The following is a 21,651-nucleotide window of genomic DNA, read 5'->3' as shown; positions in this document are numbered from 1 at the left end:
AATATTAACTGAAGCTGAATTTCGAAGAGACAAAGTCTTTCCTAACGAAAAAGGCAAATTCACCTTTCCTGAGAGGTTTGTTTATAGTTTGTCTTGTTTTTTGGTTTGGTTTGGTTTTGGTTTGGTTGTCAAAACCTCCGCACATGAAATTTGCAGCCCCCTTGGACAACAGCAAAAATCACACTTTGCATAGGTGCCACTGATTTGTTCTCTTTCTTTTCTTTTCTTTTTTTCTTCACCACTAGTGGGGCACTAAGACATTACAAATTCAGATCAAATACTCTTCAGGTAAAATATTAACTGAAGCTGAATTTCGAAGAGACAAAGTCTTTCCTAACGAAAAAGGCAAATTCACCTTTCCTGAGAGGTTTGTTTATAGTTTGTCTTGTTTTTTGGTTTGGTTTGGTTTTGGTTTGGTTGTCAAAACCTCCGCACATGAAATTTGCAGCCCCCTTGGACAACAGCAAAAATCACACTTTGCATAGGTGCCACTGATTTGTTCTCTTTCTTTTTTTTTTTTCTTTTTTTCTTCGCCACTAGTGGGGCACTAAGACATTAGAAATTCAGATCGAATACTCTTCAGGTAAAATATTAACTGAAGCTGAATTTCGAAGAGACAAAGTCTTTCCTAACGAAAAAGGCAAATTCACCTTTCCTGAGAGGTTTGTTTATAGTTTGTCTTGTTTTTTGGTTTGGTTTGGTTTTGGTTTGGTTGTCAAAACCTCCGCACATGAAATTTGCAGCCCCCTTGGACAACAGCAAAAATCACACTTTGCATAGGTGCCACTGATTTGTTCTCTTTCTTTTCTTTTCTTTTTTTCTTCACCACTAGTGGGGCACTAAGACATTACAAATTCAGATCGAATACTCTTCAGGTAAAATATTAACTGAAGCTGAATTTCGAAGAGACAAAGTCTTTCCTAACGAAAAAGGCAAATTCACCTTTCCTGAGAGGTTTGTTTATAGTTTGTCTTGTTTTTTGGTTTGGTTTGGTTTTGGTTTGGTTGTCAAAACCTCCGCACATGAAATTTGCAGCCCCCTTGGACAACAGCAAAAATCACACTTTGCATAGGTGCCACTGATTTGTTCTCTTTCTTTTCTTTTCTTTTTTTCTTCACCACTAGTGGGGCACTAAGACATTACAAATTCAGATCGAATACTCTTCAGGTAAAATATTAACTGAAGCTGAATTTCGAAGAGACAAAGTCTTTCCTAACGAAAAAGGCAAATTCACCTTTCCTGAGAGGTTTGTTTATAGTTTGTCTTGTTTTTTGGTTTGGTTTGGTTTTGGTTTGGTTGTCAAAACCTCCGCACATGAAATTTGCAGCCCCCTTGGACAACAGCAAAAATCACACTTTGCATAGGTGCCACTGATTTGTTCTCTTTCTTTTCTTTTCTTTTTTTCTTCACCACTAGTGGGGCACTAAGACATTACAAATTCAGATCAAATACTCTTCAGGTAAAATATTAACTGAAGCTGAATTTCGAAGAGACAAAGTCTTTCCTAACGGAAAAGGCAAATTCACCTTTCCTAAGAGGTTTGTTTATAGTTTGTTTGTATCATAATTTATATGTTTACGTTTAATAAGAACTATTATACTTGATATTTACTAAGGAATAAGCTCCAATTGCAAGTCACCAAAAGCACGCCGCCTTGAGAAAGTAGCAAGCTGAAGAACAGCGTGGGTATGCTTTTAATTTTCTATCAAATATTCTACTTTATTCACTTACGAATAGCATAAAATGTTAACACTCATCTCCAGAAGTGTTAAAAGCTTAGTTTTACTAACTGGTTTCCATAGAGACGAATGTGCAAAATCTAGTTTAATTTGAATATTTTTGCTAAATAATGAGTAGAAGTTTTTCAGATAATAAAGACTGAACGAAACTTGCAAACCATTTTTCCGATTCAACCAAGGTATAATTTAAAAGTTAAGGTGGGAACTCTTTTTTTAAACGAAAAACGTTGGCAATTGTATTACCTTTTTTGATTTCATAGCTGTTAATGATATTAATTCGGAAGTGGAGGGGGTGTCAATCTTTCAAGAGATCATTTTTGTTTTCTATTCCTAGTTCAAGATTTTCAGAAATTTCTTTTTTGACTTAAAAAATGAGCATTCAGCAGGTCCAAGAACCTACTATTACTTTTTAAATTTTGCAAACAGGATTGATTTATATTCACTTTTAAGGAAAAGAATTTAACCGTGTCGTTTCTTTCGACTTAATTTTGCTTGTCCTAATTATCTTCTTGTGGCCTTTAAGACCTCACTTTCAATAATTATATATTATACATGCAAATTCAACTGCAGAATGTAAGAGAGCAAAGTTTGCTTTTGTTTTCTGTATCCTCTTTTGGTTATCAAGGCCTAAAGACTCATCAATAAAGAGCTTAAGGTTAAGTAATGTCAAGCTATAACTCTGCTCTAGATCTACTTGGCTTACAGATAGCGGAGAAATATTGGATTCATTGATTGTCACAAACTTTATCTTCTGTATGCTGATTGTCTCCTACATTGCTAGATAATCAAGCTTCTCCCTGCGTTACTATTCAAAAACATGTCATGGGGTAGCCCGTGGTACTATGATGGTGCCAAAGGGAAGCAAAATCTATTTGTGCTTTCTGCATCCTGTGTTGGATGCCAAGGTGTCAAAATTCATGGATAAAGAGCTGAAAGTCAAGGGAAATGAAGCTATAAGCCTGCTGCGAAGTATTGAAGGAGTTATCTGCCATAAACTTTATCTTTTGTATGCTTTTTTTGAGGCTTATAAAATGTTCGTACATCAGCACATCGTTATGAGTAGTTAGGGCCTTCTCTGGTCCTTACTGGATACCAGTATCATTACTCATATTCTGATTCAGTGAGAGAAAGTACCTGACCAACAGTGTTAAATAGTCCGAGAGAGAGCATGGCACTATATTATTCTAAACTCTACCGAGAATTCTTTAGCTTCTTCGCCATAAATTTGCGATCGACTCACTGGTTCATTATAGCCTAGCTTAAAGAGTTTCATAGCTATTGACAATTTTTGGCTGGAATCCAAGTCAAAGTAAGTTATAAAATCAAGAAATATTAGCCTCAAAGGTAATTTGTAGTCGTGGAACTGCTGGGTAGTAAAGCAACATGACAGAATACTGTCAGTGTTTGATGCTGAAAGCCTCTACCCGTTGGGAAAGCAGGCTGCTTTTCACGGCTTTCCATTGCTCATCCACAGTGGTGCAGGAGTATGATGCCGAATAATTTTATCGCAATGTGTGTTGGACTTACTCCCTAGTGGGTAATACTCCATTTATAGGGTAACGTTTGCTGCTTTTTCCTTATACAAGAGGAGAATGACTGGTACTGTGCTTTCTGCACAAACTTTGACTCGTAGCTGGCCAAACATAACACAGAAAAATATCAAAAGAAATCAATGGGATTAAGACAGCATGGAAAAAATAGTAGTTGTAGATATTTTTGGACTTGTTTTTATGGTCCTACTTTAGTGCCTAAATGATATAAAATAGAGAATAACATTATAAAATCGCCAAAAATACTGGACCTCTTTTCGCTAAAATGACTGATTTGCTCCAATGCTTTAGAAAAGGATCATCAACAAACTGCTTCAAAGATACTATATATCTTTAAGGTGGTTGGGCATTACCCTTACTAACAATTTAATCTCTTTTCGTAATAAAATTGTTTCTGATGTTAAGGTTAAACTTCAAGTGGGTTATTCTAAAATTGTTGCGAACAGGGGGAAATACAACCGCAAAACCCTTTCATAAATTTATTCTTGCTTTTGTGATCACTCGGTTTTATATCTTTCTGGATTGTATCCTATTTTAAAAAGAAAAGATTTAAAGGCTCTCAAGTCATCTTATTTTCGTTTCCTCCGATTTTTGTTGTATCTTCCTCCTTGGTACAAGAACAGTGATATGGTAACAAATTTCGGAGCTCCAGATTTATTAAATAAACTTAAAGTGCTACACCAGAAACTATCCGACTCGATACATTTACTATTAACCCTTTTCATGGTCTTCTAAAATGTTTTCTACAGTAATTTAATGTGTTATCAGTTGTTGTTAAGTTGTCTTAGTGTTGTTAAATGTGTTTTTTTTCTGTGTTTGTTTTAAACTCCGCTGTTTTAAGTGGGTCACAAATAAATTATTAGTATTATTTATAGTTGTTCAGCTGTGAAATTTGAGCGCTTTTTATATAGTTGTGGGGTGGGAGAAGGTGTCTTTTCTTGGAACTCTTTAGATATTCATGGTCATGATCGGTTTGAGTATTTCCAGTCCACACGGAAAGTCTAACTCCAACTTTTAGGGTTACATAGAACAATATGTAAAAGATCCTCCACGAGCAGATAATATGGGAGCGCTGACTGGTATTGAAAAGTTATCAGTCGATTCTTTTGGAATCTGCTCAGCTTTCAAATGTCATTTGTTCATGCTGGTTTCTATAGCACCGAAGCAGTGTCTTCAGACATTCCATGAGGGTCCAGATTGAGGGAGCCCTTGATCTCAGTACATGGCTCTTCCGTTGCTTCTTTTGAACCGCTCATATTTTTCTTCGTTCAAGAACTAGTTACAGGGTTCTAGTGTTAAAGTTACAGTTTTCTGGCTCAACTTTACGTGGACCTAGTATCTCATCAGTGGTTTCCCCCTAACTGTTTAGATGTTCTTCCATCTCTTTTCAAGCCAAGATTTTCTTCACTCCCCTCCCTTTAGGTATCAAAACGGTTGGTTATTTTTACGATAAGTTTTGTCAAACTTCATTGTTTAGAGCAATGAGGATCTTTGGCTTCTTCTCTTTTCAAGCTGCAATACACCAAAACATCTCTATGCAAGAAGACCTTGGTCAGGCCTAGACTTCAAGCCTATATCCACGTCATAATAAATACATGAGTCTAGCACTGGACTACTCCATCGACGGTTCAGGTGCATATAGTCTAATTAGATCTTAGCAACCTCTTCATTGGACTACCAGGTCAACTGACGACTGGGTGTGTGCTTAAATAAGGCTGGGTCTGCGCTTAACTGACTAGGCTTTTTCCACATTCACATTTAAGACCATTTCTGAATTTTCAAGGATTTGACTAGCAGTCTAATCCAATAGTCCCAACCTTGCTTCAACATTTCCAGAAACAATTGCGTAACACCTCACAACAAATGAAGAAGACAGTTAATGCAATGCAACATACTTGTCATCCTTTGTCAAATCGGCAGTATCCGATGCTTCATTTTCGTATAATGCTGACACGTGTGACAAAAATTGGTTCCCATTTTGGTATGTCGTTTTTGTTTCTTTGGATTTGAAATTGTTTTTTTTTCTTTTTTTTTACAAGCCTTACATTCCATCTGACCACCAATCAGATCCAGACCTGTTTTCTTCTATTTGGATACCACTTCTTCTGTTGCCCTTTCTTATTCTTGAAATGAGTAAGGAATTTACATTGCAGTGCTTACTTGGTGAAGGGTGCTATCTGACCTTCGACAAAAGATTGACCAAACATGTATAGGTAGCGAACGCCCTTTGAGCAAAGTTCCAAATTTCATATTTATTCTGGTAATGGATGTTAGTATGGAACTAAGAGCAGTAAAATGGTGTCCAGTTGAATTATGAAGTGATAAAGATGTATAATACTACCCTACCCAAGTGGGTAGGTAATCCTTAGAGATTTATCTGCAGGATGCCCATAGAAAAATTATAAACAAGACAAGAAGTTTCCTTTTTTCCATTTATAGACCTTGTCCCACAGTCTTCTCTAGAAAAGCAGTAGAGTGATAACCAGATGAAACAGATAAAGTGTACGCACTACTACACCAAAAATAGAAACCGATAAATGGCAATCGTGATTGTTGCAGTGAAGGGCCGGATTTTCTTCGTCGTCGTATGACTTTCCAATAATTTTTACAGGGAACGAAAGCATGGATATTGGATGGAAAGGAAACAAAACTGTAGGAAAAAATAAATGCAGTAACAGGAAAAAAGATATGAACAAGTAGTCATAAAATAACTTACTGGCACACTAATTCTCCAACAGCTTCGTAGTACTTACAAGTTCCCCCGTTCAGACAGAATGACTCTATAGGACAGGGAACTGCTATTAAGGGCCATAATGTCGATGAAACTAAAATAGAAAGGAAATTTTATCAATTTGTTTTAAGTTTCTTACCGTTATTTGCCATATTTATTTTTAGTCCGAAAAGGATCTAATATTTTTTTTAGTGTCCGAAAAGGATCTAATTTTTGATGATTTATTTCTTATTATGTTCAGAATGGCGTAATAATTTGATACCGAAAAAATGTAAAGCTGAATTGACTCGTGGTTTAAGACAAATTAGGAATACAGTTCATTGGAGAAGTCCCCCCACCCCCAACCTAGATTGTTAGATTGTTGGAACTAGTAACCTGAATGCGAGTGCCATCTATATTAATATCTTAAGTAACTTTCTTAGGATACCATAATTATGAGATATATCCCTGACTTTAAATGCTTTTAAATTTTTTTGGTGCTGAAATAATCAAACTGCTTCCCTGATTTTAGGCTCGAAAAGGTTCCGAACCAGTACAGAAAAACAGATTAGTAAGACCCAATTTTTGTTGATTTTCAAACCAGTTTTTAGAAATCTGAAACAAAATAAACTTTAGTTCTAAACCAGGGTGTGCGAGAGGGGGCAAAATTTGAAACTAAAGCAAAAAAGATTGATTTGTATCAAGAGTTAGAAAATATATATATATATATAATAAATTGAACAAACCATGAGGTTTTGAGAGAAACGGCCAGCCTGTTCGGGAATCTAAAAACAAACAATTGGGGTACAATAAATATGATGTTATCTTTAATTTTAAATTTGAAAATACTGTTTGAAGTTCGGTAGCATTCCTTAGAGTGTTTTAAAATTGTGTATCTTTTCCCGTTATCATCATTTTTGTATTCTGTTACCATGGTCTATTTTGGTCCAAAAATTTTTTTTGTTTTAGCCTTTCTTCTTTCTTTTTCACCATTTCTTTTCACAAATATGCATACAAAAGCATTGTGTTTTATAAATATACGAAAATAATTCTTTAATAAACACTAGTTATTTTTACCCGTCATGGTGTTTACGAATATAAACAACTGGGAAAGATGGAACGAGTGACAATTGTCCTATGCTAATTTAAAACTAGAACTTAGAAGTTGCAGAAGACATTTATCAATTCGACTATTCCAATTTTTAAGCTGATTCCTAATAATTTTAACAAAATAAAAAATTTATTTGCATAATAAACGAAAAGGGTATGAAACATATGAATATAAATCATCGTCAACCTTGAGAAAAAGAGCTCTATGGTTCAGTCCTGGTCTCGTGAATTTTTCTCTTTAGAGTTTTCCAAAAATCATTCTTTATCATTATTCTCATTCAATTCTATTAATGAAAATTTTCCTATTTTCCCACAAAATACAAAAGGTTTTCCCAATGCCCCCACATATTGGGCATAAATGAAAACCATTTTGGCGCATCTCCTGTTCCATATTCTTCTTTCTTTTCCCAAGAAGTAGCCCGTCCCTCTAATACTTATCAAATATCCCTACTCAATTCCCATCACTCCTACCTTCTTATATATCTCTTCCCCCACGCCTTCTTAACCTGCTCTAGTAATTGGGTCTTTGTCACCTCCTCATGCTATATTTGGATCTCCTGGTTTTCTGCTCTACTCTTTCCACTATCCACCTGACATCCACGGCCATAAATGCACTCAAACTCCACAGTTCACTCAAAACACATTTGTCCAAGGTTCTCGTATCCTACTTGACCAAAAACATTATTATTCTCACGCCTGCTATCCAAATAAGCTTCTTTTGGAAGGTGAAACCTAGGATCTTTAGGAGCTTTCCCTAAAACCTAAAAATGGTTACCGATCTTTTAATTCTTTATAACACAAGCCCCAGGTCCCCTGAATCACTAAATTATTGACAAATATCCTTAACACGAGAACCTTCTTACAAAATTGAACCCTTTTGCAAGGGCGTATCCATAATTTTTCTTTGGGAGGGGGATTTTTTTTTACACAAAAAAAAATCTTAAAAAGCATCATAAATATATTATATATATATATATATATATATATATATATATATATATATATATATATATATATATATATATATATATATATATATATATATATATATATATATATATATATATATATATATATATATATATATATATATATATATGTATATTTTTATGTGTTACGGGTCTGACATAAATTCTGAGTGGGGGAGAGTCAAACCCTGAACCCCCATCCTCGATACGGCCTTGCCCTTTTGATACAATATCTTTTTGAACCCTAGGAATACTGTATCTAAACATTTTTCAATTTAGAAGCAATTAAATGTCTCAAAATTTCACACACATAATGCACTGTCTGATTTACCTTAAAAGAAAATATTTGTTTATGCATCTTTACACAATTAATTTGGGATAACTTACTTGAAGCCATGACATGAGAGCTTCGTTTTCCTTTTGCCAAGCTTACTGTTTGTAACCCTTATTGTTTACCAAGCTTACCCTTTGGTGAGAATTTACAACCCATATATATAAACTTTCCTTTATTTACAACCCATATATTTAAGCTTTCCTTTATTTAGAACCCAAATATGTATGCATGAAACTTTTCTCCGTTACCCTTCACCCTTTTCTAAATGCTACAGGTACTGACGTCTTCACTTTGAACTTAAATATTAATCAAATACTCTCTGTTATTCAAACTGTTTATACACAAGTCAACATCCGAAAAATTTATAATAATACTAAATTAATATTGACAAAAAAAATTATTTATTACACATAAATTTGGCAAAAACTGATCAAATGAACAAATTAATAAACTTTCAATAATAAGTTTATAAGTTTAGAATTGATACATTTTAAATCTGCGATTTGATAGATGATAATTATTAATATGACACTAGTAAATTGTCAATAATGATAATAATAAGAATAAGAATAACATAAATTTGTTCTCTATGAAGCTTTAGATTATAAAATTGAACAAGCGGTATCACTGAATTATAATGTTACATTTACAGAGGGTATGTAAGAAAAGGGAAACACCCTCTTTTACCGTGCATTGAAAGCTTCAATACCCCAAAAACGAATTATTTTGTTCATTTTTCAACCTTTTAGTTACATAACAGCACTGACAGCACAACCAGTACTGACTCCTTCAAGTTTAGGCTTAAATATTAATCAAGAGCTGGGGTTGGGCAAATTCTGAATATACAAACTAACGTTAGAAATATTAGTAGCGCAAAAACTAGTATTGACAGAAATGTATAATTTAATATAAAATTGCTGAAGTTGAACAAAATGGCAAATTAATAAACTTTCAATAATAAGTTTATAAGTACAATGATAGTAACAAATTGTTAATGATAATAATAACAATTCAGAAATTTTAAATTAATATTCATTCTTTTAAGATATTAGTTACTTACCATTACCAGGCCTAAGTGACATCCTAGGACTTTTGGTAACTGTTACTCTTGCTTTAGTGCTGGAACCTTGACCCATTATACTTGACGGTCGACATTCGTATATTCCTGCATCTTCCTCCTTGAGACAGGTTATTCGCAAATTTGATTTTCGTCTGAAAAGGAAAATTTGATATTTTTTAACTAAGAAACGAGATATGACTAAATATGTAATAAATAGCATCAATCTATTTTTAGGGAAAATGTAAATAAAATAATGAACCTTTATATTTATTATATCCAGATTATGTATTTAAAATCCTTGTGAAATTCTGGAATTCTTGGCCTAGCAAGTGATCTTTAAGAGCTTTTCGACTAAAATCTATAAGTGAACAATGGCTAATTTCCATAATCTAAGGCCGTTGTCCCTGGGTCTGTCGGGGCTATGTTGAACCCAGAAGCATAGTTATTAGACCTTTGAAGGCTCCTGAATAGAATGAACATATCAAAATTTGGATTCAATATCATGGGACTTATTTATGGGCCAGGTACCAAGAAAGGGCACGAGAGGAAGGTTCTTCCCTTCAAATCACTGTTGACCCAAAAAAATGATATTATAACTTTCAAAATCCAACTTTTCTATGAACACCCTTCGATTAAAAATTACCAAAGTAAAAAATGTTGGCCTTTTCTAATCCTTTTCTGGGTGAACCAATACGTCTTTTATATTTTAATTTCTATAGTGGGTCCTCTTGGCCCAAGTATTTAACTACTTATATTGGGCTACCCTTTGCATAAGGACTCAAGGATATAAACTTCAAACTCATGTGGAAAGATATTGTTTGGCCTTTCCTCACGTTCCAGTTTTATGGGTGTGTCCTAGAATTTTTCTAGTATATCAGGATCCTGTTGATCAAAGTTCATACGGCACTGATCAGGGACCAAAAATTGCCAAACTCCAAAGTTTCTAGGAACTCCCGTTCCATGCGAAGTGGCTGGGAGAAAATACGTTGAAGACTTATGGTTCTTTAATTAGGCAGCTCTTGTGCGCTACCTCTGGAATATTGTCAGAGATACGTGTTTATTTGTTCTGTTTCAAGGCGATTATATCGACCCAGAGGTCGTAGAACATTTTGAGAGGGCTTCTTCAAACATATGTTTTTTAGTTCTATTTTTATTTTTAAGTAACCCAAGATATTGACAATTTGAAAACTTCATCTGATTGAGTTGGCATAGTCAAAAATTACATTTATTCTTATTTACAGTGTTTTACAGTTTGTCCAGGAGTTTTTAAGAAGGGTGGGGCCCTGAATCATTCTGGAATGGGGAGAGGGTAGCTCAAAAAGCAAATTTTGAGGGCGGAGATGTCTACGACGCTCATGAGATGTCATTCAGACCAATCTGTTGGAGATGTAAAGGCTAATTTTATCCTGCAATTTCCCTTAAATTGAAGAAATAAGCTTGGATCTAAAATTAAGAGCATATGGCAAGGGGTGAGCGTTTTCCCATGTTATAGAAATATTTTGAGCATAAGAAGAAAGATTCAGTTCATTTAACAAACTATAGAAGGGGAGGATAGACTTCCTCTCCCCTCTTTTGCTGCTAAAGTTTGACTAGCGCTTTGCTGAAAGTATGTTGGAATTTTAAAAAAACAGCAGGTTGGTGATTAGAAGTATTTCATTTACCTATTGTCCTGAAAATTTCTGGACTGAAAAATTTACTACAAAGGGCAGAAAGGGCAGTTTCAATTATTGGTCACACGTCGTTTATTCCCTCTTTCCAACTTCCTAAAACAGATTTTGAAAAAAGGTTTGATGCCTCTCGCCTAATCGGGGGACTTTCAAAGACCCAGGAGAAAAAGTTTTGGCTACCCCTCAGTGCTTTTACAGACTTCAGGGAACAGAGAGGTATATTAAAAAATTCTCTAACGTTGTTGTCAAAGGGGATACCCATGGTCGGCCTATTAAGCCAGATGGGAGTAAAGTAAGTAAGACATCTAAATAAAATTCGTTCTCAGCGCTTTATGGGGAAAAATTTAAACTTTAGCGCAAAAATTAGGGGAGTTAAGGAGATTGACAGTCCTCGTTGCATTTAGAGTATTTTTTTATTTTTTTTTAGCTCGAACTCACTCCTTACTTTTAAGTGAAAATAAAAAGTTTTTGTTTATTCGTATACTATAAGGCCATCTATTCTAGACAAAATTCGCAAAACTCGAGTCTCCAATGTGATCTTCTTTAGATTCATTATTTTTTCCGTCAAAGATGACTGGTTTATTCTTTGGACTAATCATCATTCTTTGAAAACTTACCTTTGAGATTAATTATAATACGTATTATAATTAAATTTTAATAAACATTATTATTGAGTTATAACTAAAATATAAAAAATTATAATTGAAATATATTTCTTTAAAATAAAAAATTATTAAAATATAATAATTTCGGTAAAGTGAATATTAAACAGAGACTAAGTTTAATATTGCAATGTATTTATGTAACAAAATAATATTAATTCCTGGCATTCTTTTTAACCACAATGATTATCCCTGTGATTTAAACAATTACACTAAGTAGCAAATTTTTCTCCTTCTTGAAGACCTTAGGTTAAACGTTTCTTTCAAGAACTAATCAACAATTCTGATATAAAAACCTTAACAAGACATGAGAATTAAAGACATAAAACTATTCGAATATTTTCACGCTATCTATATTGGAACCTTAAGGTTTCAACATTCAGCTGTTTGACGTAGTGCAATAAAGATACAAAAATGACCTAGAACTATCTGTCTTTTTTCTGAGCAGAAAAGTTTTAAATAACATATTAAATTTTTTTTTCCTGGGGATACCTCTTAAAATTACTTTTAGCAGGTAGCTTAAAGCTTTTTTTTTTTAATCTTTTCGTTCTCCAAGAACAAAATAATTTCAGATTGATCAAAAACATTAATTTGGAACGTATTATTTTTATACAATCTTATAATTAAAAAGAATACATTAGGTCTTACAGATTCCAAGGTTAGGAAAAAATAAAAATCCCAACATATTTCCAAATTTGCGGTCAGAGAAAAAAATTCAATAGCTTTAATTTTAAATTCATTAAAATATATATGCTTGTTATTTATTTATATATTTCATATTTTATTTAGTTAAAATAAATCAAATATATTTCATAACATTCCATAACTTTTACAAGAGTAGAATAGTTCCTCGACTTTTGATGCTTCAGAAAATGTAAAACCGAACGCATATTTTTAGACAACCAAGTTTTCACCCGGGAACAAAACAAAAGCCTTGTTAATTCCTATTTGTATGTCTCCAATTAATGAAAACGACATGTTGTGACACCAAGACCTTCATGACGCATACCAGGTCGTTGGAGATTGTTTTATTTACTGAGACTTGCCTATTTAGAATGTTCATAAAAAACTCGTTCGGAGAGTCTGTTGACTAAGTGTTATTTACCTATAAGCTCAGACTGTTCTATTTGCCAATGTTTTCTATTTGAGCCTGTTGAAAGACCTGTAAGTCACTAGGACGACATATGATATGCTTCAAAGCAATAAATCTGGAAGAGCGGAAAATCTTAATCACATACCGATACAGTGATAAAAACAAGGAACATTTCTGGATAGATTTATTTGAATTCCTGAGAATAGTTTCTGGGATTTGATTTCGGAAGTAACTCAATTTGTTGATGTGTCAATATTTTTAGCAAAGGAAATTACGCGATTCCTTCCCAAAACCTTTTTGGATCAATCCTTTTTGGATCTTCCCAAAGCTTTTATGAGGATGACTTATCCTTTTTTCTCTAAAAATGGCATCATTATTATTCCGAAGAAGAAAATTGTTTTAATTTCAGTTTATGAAGTATGCTTGTATTTTCTTATTTAAAATTAACCAGCGTTGTCAGCTTCATCGAGCATTATTTCAGTCAAAATTTTTTCATGTCAAAATTTGCCAGGAGAAAGCACATTCTCGGACGAAAGATGAACAGAAGGAAGGATACTTTTCTAATAATATTTTCTGGAATTCAGTTCTTGAAGTATTTTCTTAATCTTCTAAAAATTTATGAAGAAGAAATTCCAGGGTTTCTTTCTTGACGCCAAGTAGCTGCTTATCCAGATCACTCTTTGGCTAGCTAGCATCTTACGAGAATAAACTATATAGGCTATGCATCCCCTTTCGTAAATAAACATTGCTATAATACCAAACCATTGTTATTATTAGAGACATTTAGGATATGAGATTAGAGTACGTATTTCTGTATCTTTTCTAGACATTGGCAAAACTACTTTAAGCATATCAGAAACTTTTTCTAGCAGCTCAAATAAAGACAAAATTCGTAATATATGCACATAACGTACATAATATGTACGTTAGCGCCCTCTGTATGACGGGATCAAGAGACTTATACAGGGTATGCTTTTTAAATATTTCGACATATTTTTATTTTTCTATTGCAAAAGTCTTCATAATTCGAAATATCGATTGCAGTACCCGAATAGATTCTTTGGTGGATGCAATGGACCTTTATGGCCTGAGCATCGACTAGCATCGACTAAGTTTAGTTGGTTCACACATAATAAATATAGTCCCAAAAACCAGGCAGGAGTAACATACTTCTTAAAGTTGGCCACTTGTTTCTCGTGTTGGGAAAATTATATGTGGCTTCATAAGAGCTGAGAGTACAAGCGATTTAATGTATCTATAAGTCTTACCTCTAGGTTATTTAACTCTTACCTATATCTTAATTTAATTATGAATTAAATTGGGCATTTTCATTGGTTAATCAAAATCAATCCTTTCCCTTAGAAGCAGTGAGGATGATTAGTCAATTATCATGTAATTAATCCTTTGATATTTTGAACCAACTATCCACCAACGTTACCGATTAATCTATTTTCTTTCTAAATATAAGAAACAACTGAAACTCATTTTCAAAGACTTATAATGTCAATCCCTTTCTTGAGGAAGCTTTTTTTTTCAATGTGGTCTAAAATTGCTGCTTATTTTAAAATGCTTCATGCTATCTAATCCAGTATGAGTTTCTGGATTTTTCCTTGCTATATCACCATTCTGAAAAAATTGGCTCACAGTTTTGCTTATGGGCTATTGAATTTAATCCGTGGCTCTAGAGAGTTGAGTGGAGGCTTGTCCTACTTTGAATTTTATATATTTATTTCGCTTCTGTGACTAGAATAGAATTGCATTAGTCGTCACATATAGGGTTGTTATAGGACTAAAATCTTATTTTCAATACAGAAGAATAAATGTATTTCAAAAGTGCATAAGGAAAAAAAAAACCGAAACAAAGTTCTAAAATCAAATTAAAGCCTGAAAGAACAACTCAATGAGTCACCTACCTTCTCGTTTTAATTTTGATTCGCTTTGAAGGTCTGAGTTCTTTTCCATCTTTAAACCAAATGACTGATGGAATGGGATTCCCTTTTATTCGACACTTCAGCATGAGTCGATGCCGAGTAGTTAATTTAACGTCACGGAGTCCAGCTGCTGCCGGGGGCTTTGCTAAAAAGAAGACAAAAATTACGACCATTTTTTTTCTAGAAACTGGTATGCTTCTGAGTACGTGCTTGCTGTCAGTTTAAGAGACTGGGGTCATTTAGAGTACTCCCAGTCACATGGGCTTTCTGATTGACAAACACTAGGCAAAATTCTTTTTTTTCCAGGTGTGAGTGTGACTTAGATCACAACCCTGCAGTGTGCACCTGTAATTTGTTTCTAATTATATTGTTTTTTTGGTTATATAGATTTCATCCTTCAATTGTTTTGTTAAAAGCAGATAACTTTAGTATATAGAGTGCAGAAAATCTTCTCTAAAGAGTTTCTGAGGAGTTCGTTAGGCCTAAAACTTTGGGTTTTTAAGAGAATGAGCGCTAATTATTGACAAGTGAAACATGCACAGAAAGCCAAATAGGCAGTCACTGATGGCATATGATTTCGTCTTTTGGATACAAAGAATTTTGGCGATGGTTACCACCAGGCCAGAATTTACCAATAGGCCCACTAGGCCCAAACCTAGGGGCGCAAAATGCCAGGGGGCACGATTAATTATGACTGAGTGATTTTTATTTCTTAACAAAAACTGGACTACTGTGATTTAACGTCAAGGTGCCAGATATACTCCGCCCTCACGCTACTTATTCACAGATTTTTTTTTTATAAACAATTCGGGAATTCTGTAGCCACTTATAAACTGTCAGATGTCTCACAAGAATGGCAGCTGAGAGTTTGGTACCATATCTCTCTTGCACTACTTTTGGCTAATCATTTGCGTTCTGTTCAGTGCTTCCACTATCTCTGAATTTTCGGGGATTTTCTCGGAAATCTCGCAAAAACGGAGCAGCAAAAATGCTTGGGCCTAAATATGGCCCTGGTTACCACTCTGATTTTATAAGTTAGATTTTCATCTATGACTGAAATCCTGTTTGACTAAGAGAAGACAAAATTCCCAAAATACAAAATTAATAATATAAGACGAGCATTGGATCACATATACTTCCTTTCTTTACGGTTCTGAAGCACTCAATCATATGTCCAAAATATTAGAAAAATAAAAATAAAAAAGAGATAATGAACACAGAGTCATTGGATACGCTGGATTACTCAATAGAAACAGATCAATCCTTTACAGAGTCTGGGTGAGGTGTCAAAGTGTCTTTGGACTTCATTGGGATGATAATTCCAAGTTTTCCTGAGGTGATCCTTTAGACAAATCTTAAGGGTGGTGGGGTTCATATAAACGTCAAAATAAATTATTACAGATTTGAATTCAAATCAATATATAATAAAATTATGCGAAAGTATAGTTACGAATAATTGCTGATTAAAGGCATTACAAATATTGTTTTATACTAAGAACAGAAGAAGGTGAATAAAAAGTGAAGTTGGCCTACCCTAGTGGCTTGTTAGATGATGGCTATGTTTGATTAGCATAACCAACACCATCCGCACAGACAATTTGGCTACGGGACTTTGAAAGGCACTAGAAGACAATATTTGGTCAATTCTTCATTCATGTTTTATTAGATTGGGCATCCCAAATCTATTTTCCCACTCCAATAATCGGCGGCGGATCTAGGCCTGAGCAGGGGGACAGCTGCTCCCCACACCAGTTTTTCCAACATCTAACATTAAATTCCTTTTATTTTATATTTTTACACTTCTATAGTATATCTTGCCCCACCCTCCAGATTATGAGGCCTAAAACCGCTACTGTCGATAATTTTTATTTATTCAGCTCTAAAAATACATTAAGATTATTTCCTTAACAAGTGACATCTCCTTTTCTCATTCGCAGTAAAGCTTAAAAGTAGTAAAGCCTTTGTCTTTGCGCTGTAAAGCCTTTAAAATCAATTTTTTTTTTCGTGTCTAGAGGACCTAGACAAACTCCCCTATTTAAAAAAATGGTCATTGGTAAAAACGATAGACCCATAAGTTTTTTTGTTCTAATGGTCTCCCATAAAATTACATCATGTAACTTAATATTTTTTTTTATTCCACCAGATTTATTGGAATTTATAGTGATACTGTGGAACTTATCTTGATTAAAACAAGAGAAAACAACTAGCTTGAGCACTACAGACTCGTATGACTCATAGGTACTACTGTGTATAAAAATGAAAACCAGCAATATACTTCAAAACCAAAGATGGCAGCGGTGTCGAAACAACATTCAACAGTTTCAATTTTCAAGAATAACAAATTACTTACGACTATTCTTCGAGAAAGATGAATGATAGTTCACTAGTTGTCAGTATCGATATTAGAATTTCCGGAATTGCCTAAGGATTCGTGAAAACGTAAATACTTAGCTGACAGTTCCGTAGTACAATTGCCAAGGGAGCTAAACAATATTGCACAAATCTATTTTTAGTTACAATGCTGTTGTAGTGGTCCATGTTTTTATCAGAAAATGAAACAATGTCATTACGGATAAAGTGAGCCCACAGATCTAGCGTTTGTAAGTAAACCTATTTTAGGTGTTGAGCCAATTGAAATCGCTGTAGGCCAAAGTGATGCGTGTTATTTTTTTTTTATGACAGCAGAGAGGTTATTAAGCTCTGAGATTGTTTTAAAGTAAACTTAATCGGTAATGCTAATCAAAACAGCAGCGTCAATAATGTTTCATCTTCTAATAAAATAATATTACAAAATAATGTTTGGATTTTTAGACTCACAACATCAAACGTATTTTTCTACAAACTGAGAGCATTGAAAACAAATTTCAAAATTTATACTTGATTTCCCTGAGAATAAAATGTTTCTGTAATATTTTTTTTCTTATGAATTTACCCAATGCCGGAGGTGATTTAGAGCTAAAAAAAAAAGTTTCACCAACCTTATTTTTGATATGCTAATAATTGCTAATAAAGCGTGCACGAACGTATGCGCTATTCTGGGAGCCTCTCTAATAAGACGATGACGCAAGAATCAATAGATCAAAGGGGCTTTAAGACAGGTTATTGAAAAATAAACATTTCAACATATGAACCGCGCTATTGGTTATATGAAAAACGTGATTCTATATAAAATTCAACGGAAAAAAAATGTTACTTCTGACTGGTTCCAAAAAGTATGTTATTAATAGACTACCCCTCAAGCTGTGATTTGTATTGACGTTGAGAGTAAGCTTCAAGCAAAATTGGAATATGATTTTTTTTTCTGTTGAATGTTGAAAAATGCAAAATTTTTTAATAAGAATTTTCCCTTTTTAAATTTTTTTTTCAGTAAAGCAATAAAAGTTTAGCTTTTGACCGGACCCCACCTGGAACTCACACAATATCATTGCTTAACCGCTTTGACTTGAAATAATTCAGTCAGAACTGGTTTACAATGAGATTCTTCCTCTTTTACCGACAATTTCAATTAATTGCGCGGCACAGAAGAGCTCATAAAAAGTGCTGATGTTTTAGACCAATAAATGACTCTGCAATCCGTGAATATGGCCGTTGGATTGCTGAATATGACTTCCCAGAGGTGTTAACGGAAGTTTCTCTTGAGCAAAGGGTGTGTGCTTTCAGTGAAAAAAATTGTACTCCAAGTACCTCGAGATATTTCCAACAAAGACTGTGCTTAAAAGTGAATACGACAAGCCATGGATAACGCCAACTATTAAGTCCCTGATCCGTGAACGCAGCCGCCTTTACTCAAGCAGCAAGGGAAATCAAAAAGCGACCAAAAGAAAACTAATAGTTAACATGATCAGAAATGCAAAACGCAAGTATGGGCGTGAAAAAGTTGACCCCCTGCTCAAAACTGAATCTGCAAAGTGGGAACACTCGGTCGAAGCGAAAAGTGGAAATGTTTCGAAAACAGGTGTCAAGATACCTAACGATAATGGGTGAATACGGAGGTCTAGTGACGTTAGTGCATTTCTCACCTCCATTTGTACCACTTTTTCAGCCATTACCCCCCAGAAGAAAGCCTCACTTCTTGATGATTGCCCCAACGAAGGCAAACTAGCGCTCAGTGAATTTGAGGTGTATAGTGAAATCAGGAAAGTAAAGATAAACTTCTCTCCTTTCCCAGGCGAAATCCCTGCAAAGCTCATACGTGAATTTGCTCCATTCCTAGCCCTACCACTCTCGGTTCTTATAAACCAGTGCTTTGCATCTGGGACCTTCCCTAGATCATGAAAAAGACCCACATCCGTGCAATTCCCAAAGAGAATCCGCCCAAGTCGTGTGATGATTTAAGACCAATCTCTCTAACGCCATGCCTAGCAAAAGCGACAGAATCGTTCATCTTGCGGCGGCTACTAGAGCAAGAAAGACAGACTATTGACAAATACCAAAATGGCGGACTCCCATAATGTGGGACGTCTATATACCTAGTCAGAATGTTCGATCAGATCCTGAAATGGCTTGAAAAGAAAGGCTGTTTTGTCGACCTAACGACCATCGACTTTCGCAAAGCTTTTGATCTCCTATCACAACTAGTGGCCTGCACAAACCTAAAACGAATGGGTGTTAAACGCCAAACACTCGCCATTGTGCTCGATTTTCTGTCTGAAAGACAGCAAAAAGTATTTGCTTTACACGAAGAGGACTGTGATTCAGAATGGAGTAAAATAACCCTCGGTGCCCCGCAAGGGACGAAACTGGCAGGAATAACGTTTCCTGCCATCATCATCTACTTGCTGGTAGAACATACCGACAAATACAAATTTGTCGACGATTTGTCGCTCTTACTCCCCTTTCTTCTCCATGGTAATGTCCCCACCAAACAATTCCCCGAAATCACTTTCGATCTACTCAGTTCACAGTGCTCTGATACGAAACTGACTATTGACTCTGTTAAGTCAAAAAATACTTAGACTGAACCCACTAAAGAGAGACTTCGTCCCTCCTGAAGTTCCTTTCCCTGTTGTAAGTGAAGTGAAAATACTAGGTGTCATTTTCTCACGTGATTGCACCTTTACTACCCATATTAATAGTGTGACCCGTAAAGCAAACGCATCTCTGTAAACCCTTTCAAAAATGCGTCGCTTCGTGTGCAACGCCCACAGTCTTCTACAGGCATTCCTGTACTACGTACGCCCCATACTTGAATACGCCTGTCCCGTCTGGGGTCGGTCAGTATGAAGAACCGCCTATTTAATGCAGGGACTGGAGTCAGTCCAAAAATGGGCAAGCAGGCTCCTGAGTAACAGAAACATTTCCTACTACGATGCCCTAGCAAACCTTGAACTCCAAAGTTTGGAACTCCGTTTGGGTGAACTTATCCTGACTCCGTTTGGGTGAACTTATCCTGAGATTTGGAAAAATACTGCTGTCTAACCCTGCTCACCGTGACATTTTACCCCCAGAAGTCCTGACAGTCAGCCGTTCGAGAAAGAAGCTAAAACTTGTGTCTATGTGTGCTTAGACAAACTGCTACCAGAACCCTTTCGTCCCTTTTTTTACGTCAATACATAATGATGCATAATAACATGTTTTGTATTTCAACATCAAATTAGCCATTTGAGCTACGATTGTTGTCTATATAAACCTTTCTTTCTCTCTATCTAACATGCGTGGTTATCACTTAAGCATGCCTAATACTGAAAGCCTTTATTTTGACTCGAATAATATTTCTTACTGGAAGAGCATTTGGAAGTAGCTTATAACTGATCAACAAAAGCGACATGAAAAGTCCAAAGTAGTAACATGGAATAGCCCTACCAGTTCCAGTAACTTTTTTTAATATCCAGTCCAGTTCTTAGTAACTTGTTCTAGAATAGCTTCTTTGTGTTATAGTGAACAGCTTTGATAACCCATATATTTCAACTCCAATAGCCTTTTTCTTACCATGACTAGCATAGTATCAGCAATTATTTCTAAAATTGGTATTTTTGCCTGCTTTAAAGTTTTTCTTCCATATTTCAGGAACAGCTGCTTCCTTACCGATGTGTTTATAATAGCTCATTATAAGATCATTATTGCTAATTTAAAAAGATTCCTGCTAAGTTCTAATAGCTTTTCTACTACACTTATCACTTTAAGTGTCAAGAATAGTTTATTTGTCTTGATTACGTGGTGTTTCCATGAACAGTTCAATTAAACTTTAAAACAGGTCATTTCATGCTACTGACTATTTCATCATATTTATCTAGTGCCTGTGTGGGCATTTACGCAGATTAGAGGACATCAAGTACTTTCCCCTTCCCTCACGTTACAGAAGACCAAAATGGACAAAAAAGGCAAATTTATGTTACACTTGAAGAAATATGACACTTTTTTTCCATAAAAACTTTTTTCAAAACTCTCCCAACTACCCTTAGAAGGTTCCATACAGGCTTTTACTCCCACCTGGCAAAAGTTTTGAGTGCACTTATGTTTATCTGGCATGGCGTGCTAATATTAAGCCCATCAGTTCCTTAAAACCTGGAATATTCAGAAAGTTTACTCGTGGGCTTAGGCTTCCCTTGCAAAATATCAAAATTTCGTTGTTGTTTTTTTTATCGGGCTACTGCCAATTGTCAATTGTTTGCTTGCTTTTGTTATGCTAACTTAGTTTAAATACTTAATTATGCTTAATAATCTGATGATCGAAAATCAGTTTTACTGACGATCGTTATCCGATAAACACGTTCCTAGCAAACGAGAAATCTATTTTATTTAGATGGAAAAAAAACTCAGAAATTTGATTTCCTTGTTATGAGTGTTGCCTGGTTGAACCGAGGCTAGAAACATAATTCAGTTGAAAC

General features: G+C 34.8%; 1 protein-coding gene across 3 annotated transcripts in view; it reads right to left on the bottom strand.

Annotated features, from left to right (window-relative positions):
• The window catches only part of LOC136031863 (pro-neuregulin-2, membrane-bound isoform-like), a 116,160-nt gene that overhangs the window by 20,806 nt on the left and 73,703 nt on the right, over positions 1-21,651 (bottom strand). For all 3 annotated transcript variants that reach the window (XM_065711790.1, XM_065711789.1, XM_065711791.1), the window contains exons 2-4: positions 14,807-14,969; positions 9,472-9,623; positions 6,006-6,114 (exon numbers count right to left, since the gene is read on the bottom strand). In XM_065711790.1, the coding sequence (XP_065567862.1) occupies positions 6,006-6,114; positions 9,472-9,623; positions 14,807-14,969 (424 nt within the window). The remainder of the gene's footprint in view (positions 1-6,005; positions 6,115-9,471; positions 9,624-14,806; positions 14,970-21,651) is intronic.

The sequence above is a fragment of the Artemia franciscana genome, chromosome 10, assembly GCF_032884065.1.
Source record: "Artemia franciscana chromosome 10, ASM3288406v1, whole genome shotgun sequence".
Lineage (NCBI taxonomy): Eukaryota > Metazoa > Arthropoda > Branchiopoda > Anostraca > Artemiidae > Artemia > Artemia franciscana.
Note: the sequence above shows the minus strand (reverse complement) of the source record. Positions and strands in the feature narration are given on the sequence as shown.